The 852-nt window shown below is 60.4% G+C and overlaps 1 protein-coding gene across 1 annotated transcript in view; it reads left to right on the top strand.

The window, feature by feature from the left end:
• ATP10A (ATPase, class V, type 10A) overlaps nt 1–852 on the top strand; it is a gene marked incomplete at its 5' end in the record, with an annotated part of 181888 nt that overhangs the window by 142709 nt on the left and 38327 nt on the right. The window contains one exon of the mRNA XM_010845848.1: nt 423–852. Within this exon, the coding sequence (XP_010844150.1) occupies nt 423–852 (430 nt within the window). The remainder of the gene's footprint in view (nt 1–422) is intronic.

The raw sequence follows: 852 nt of genomic DNA, 5'->3' as shown, positions 1-852 counted from the left end.
GTAATTCCAAAGGAATGTCTAAATTTTGTTAAATGATTTTTTTAATTGGAAAAAAAAAAGGCAAGGTTTGTTCCAGGCAGTGGGAGGCCCACTTCTGGGAAGTTTCTGAAGAGCAAGGGAACCGCCATAAGGGGACAGTTCCAAAGTCTAGTCTTGGGCATCACGGGCCACCCAGTGCCCAGTGCCTACACTACAATCAGTCACATTTTGAAAGAATGCATGTGGCAGAACCTGTGTTGAGGTGCCGGGGAGAGCCAAGGGGTGGTCTCAAGGAAGACATGCTGGCTCTGGTTGCAGTTTTCAGAGGGAAATGGAAAATCCACGTTCAGCAACCCCTGGGGAATTGGAGGGCAGCCCTGTAGGGGCTGGGGTGAGGCCTCTGGGGAGATGCCTCACCTACCTTCTGATTTCTGCCCTGCCAGGTGAGGGTGCGCTTCGAGCTCAAGTCCCCAGTGAAGACCATCGAAGATTTCCTCCGGAGGTTCACGCCCAGTCGCCTGACTTTGGGCGGCAGCAGCGTCGGGAGCGCGAGCATGGCCGCCAAGTCTGCGCCCAAGGCCAGCCTTCTGTCCACGCTGGCCAACGACGGCGCTCTGCTGAGGCTGGAGGAGAGGCTGGGCCCCGGGGCCCCACGCCTAGCCAGCAACGGCTACAGCAGCGCGGCGGACAACTGGGCTGCAGAGCAATCCGCGATGGGGCCAGAGCCCGGGCCGGAGCTGCGCTACGAGGCCGAGAGTCCCGACGAGGCAGCGCTCGTGCACGCCGCCCGCGCCTACAGCTGCGCCCTCGTGGGCCGGCTGCACGACCAGGTGTCAGTGGAGCTGCCCCACCTGGGCAGGCTCACCTTCGAGC

This window comes from Bison bison, unplaced genomic scaffold (assembly GCF_000754665.1).
Source record: "Bison bison bison isolate TAMUID 2011002044 unplaced genomic scaffold, Bison_UMD1.0 scf7180017864224, whole genome shotgun sequence".
Taxonomy (NCBI): domain Eukaryota; kingdom Metazoa; phylum Chordata; class Mammalia; order Artiodactyla; family Bovidae; genus Bison; species Bison bison.
Note: the sequence above shows the minus strand (reverse complement) of the source record. Positions and strands in the feature narration are given on the sequence as shown.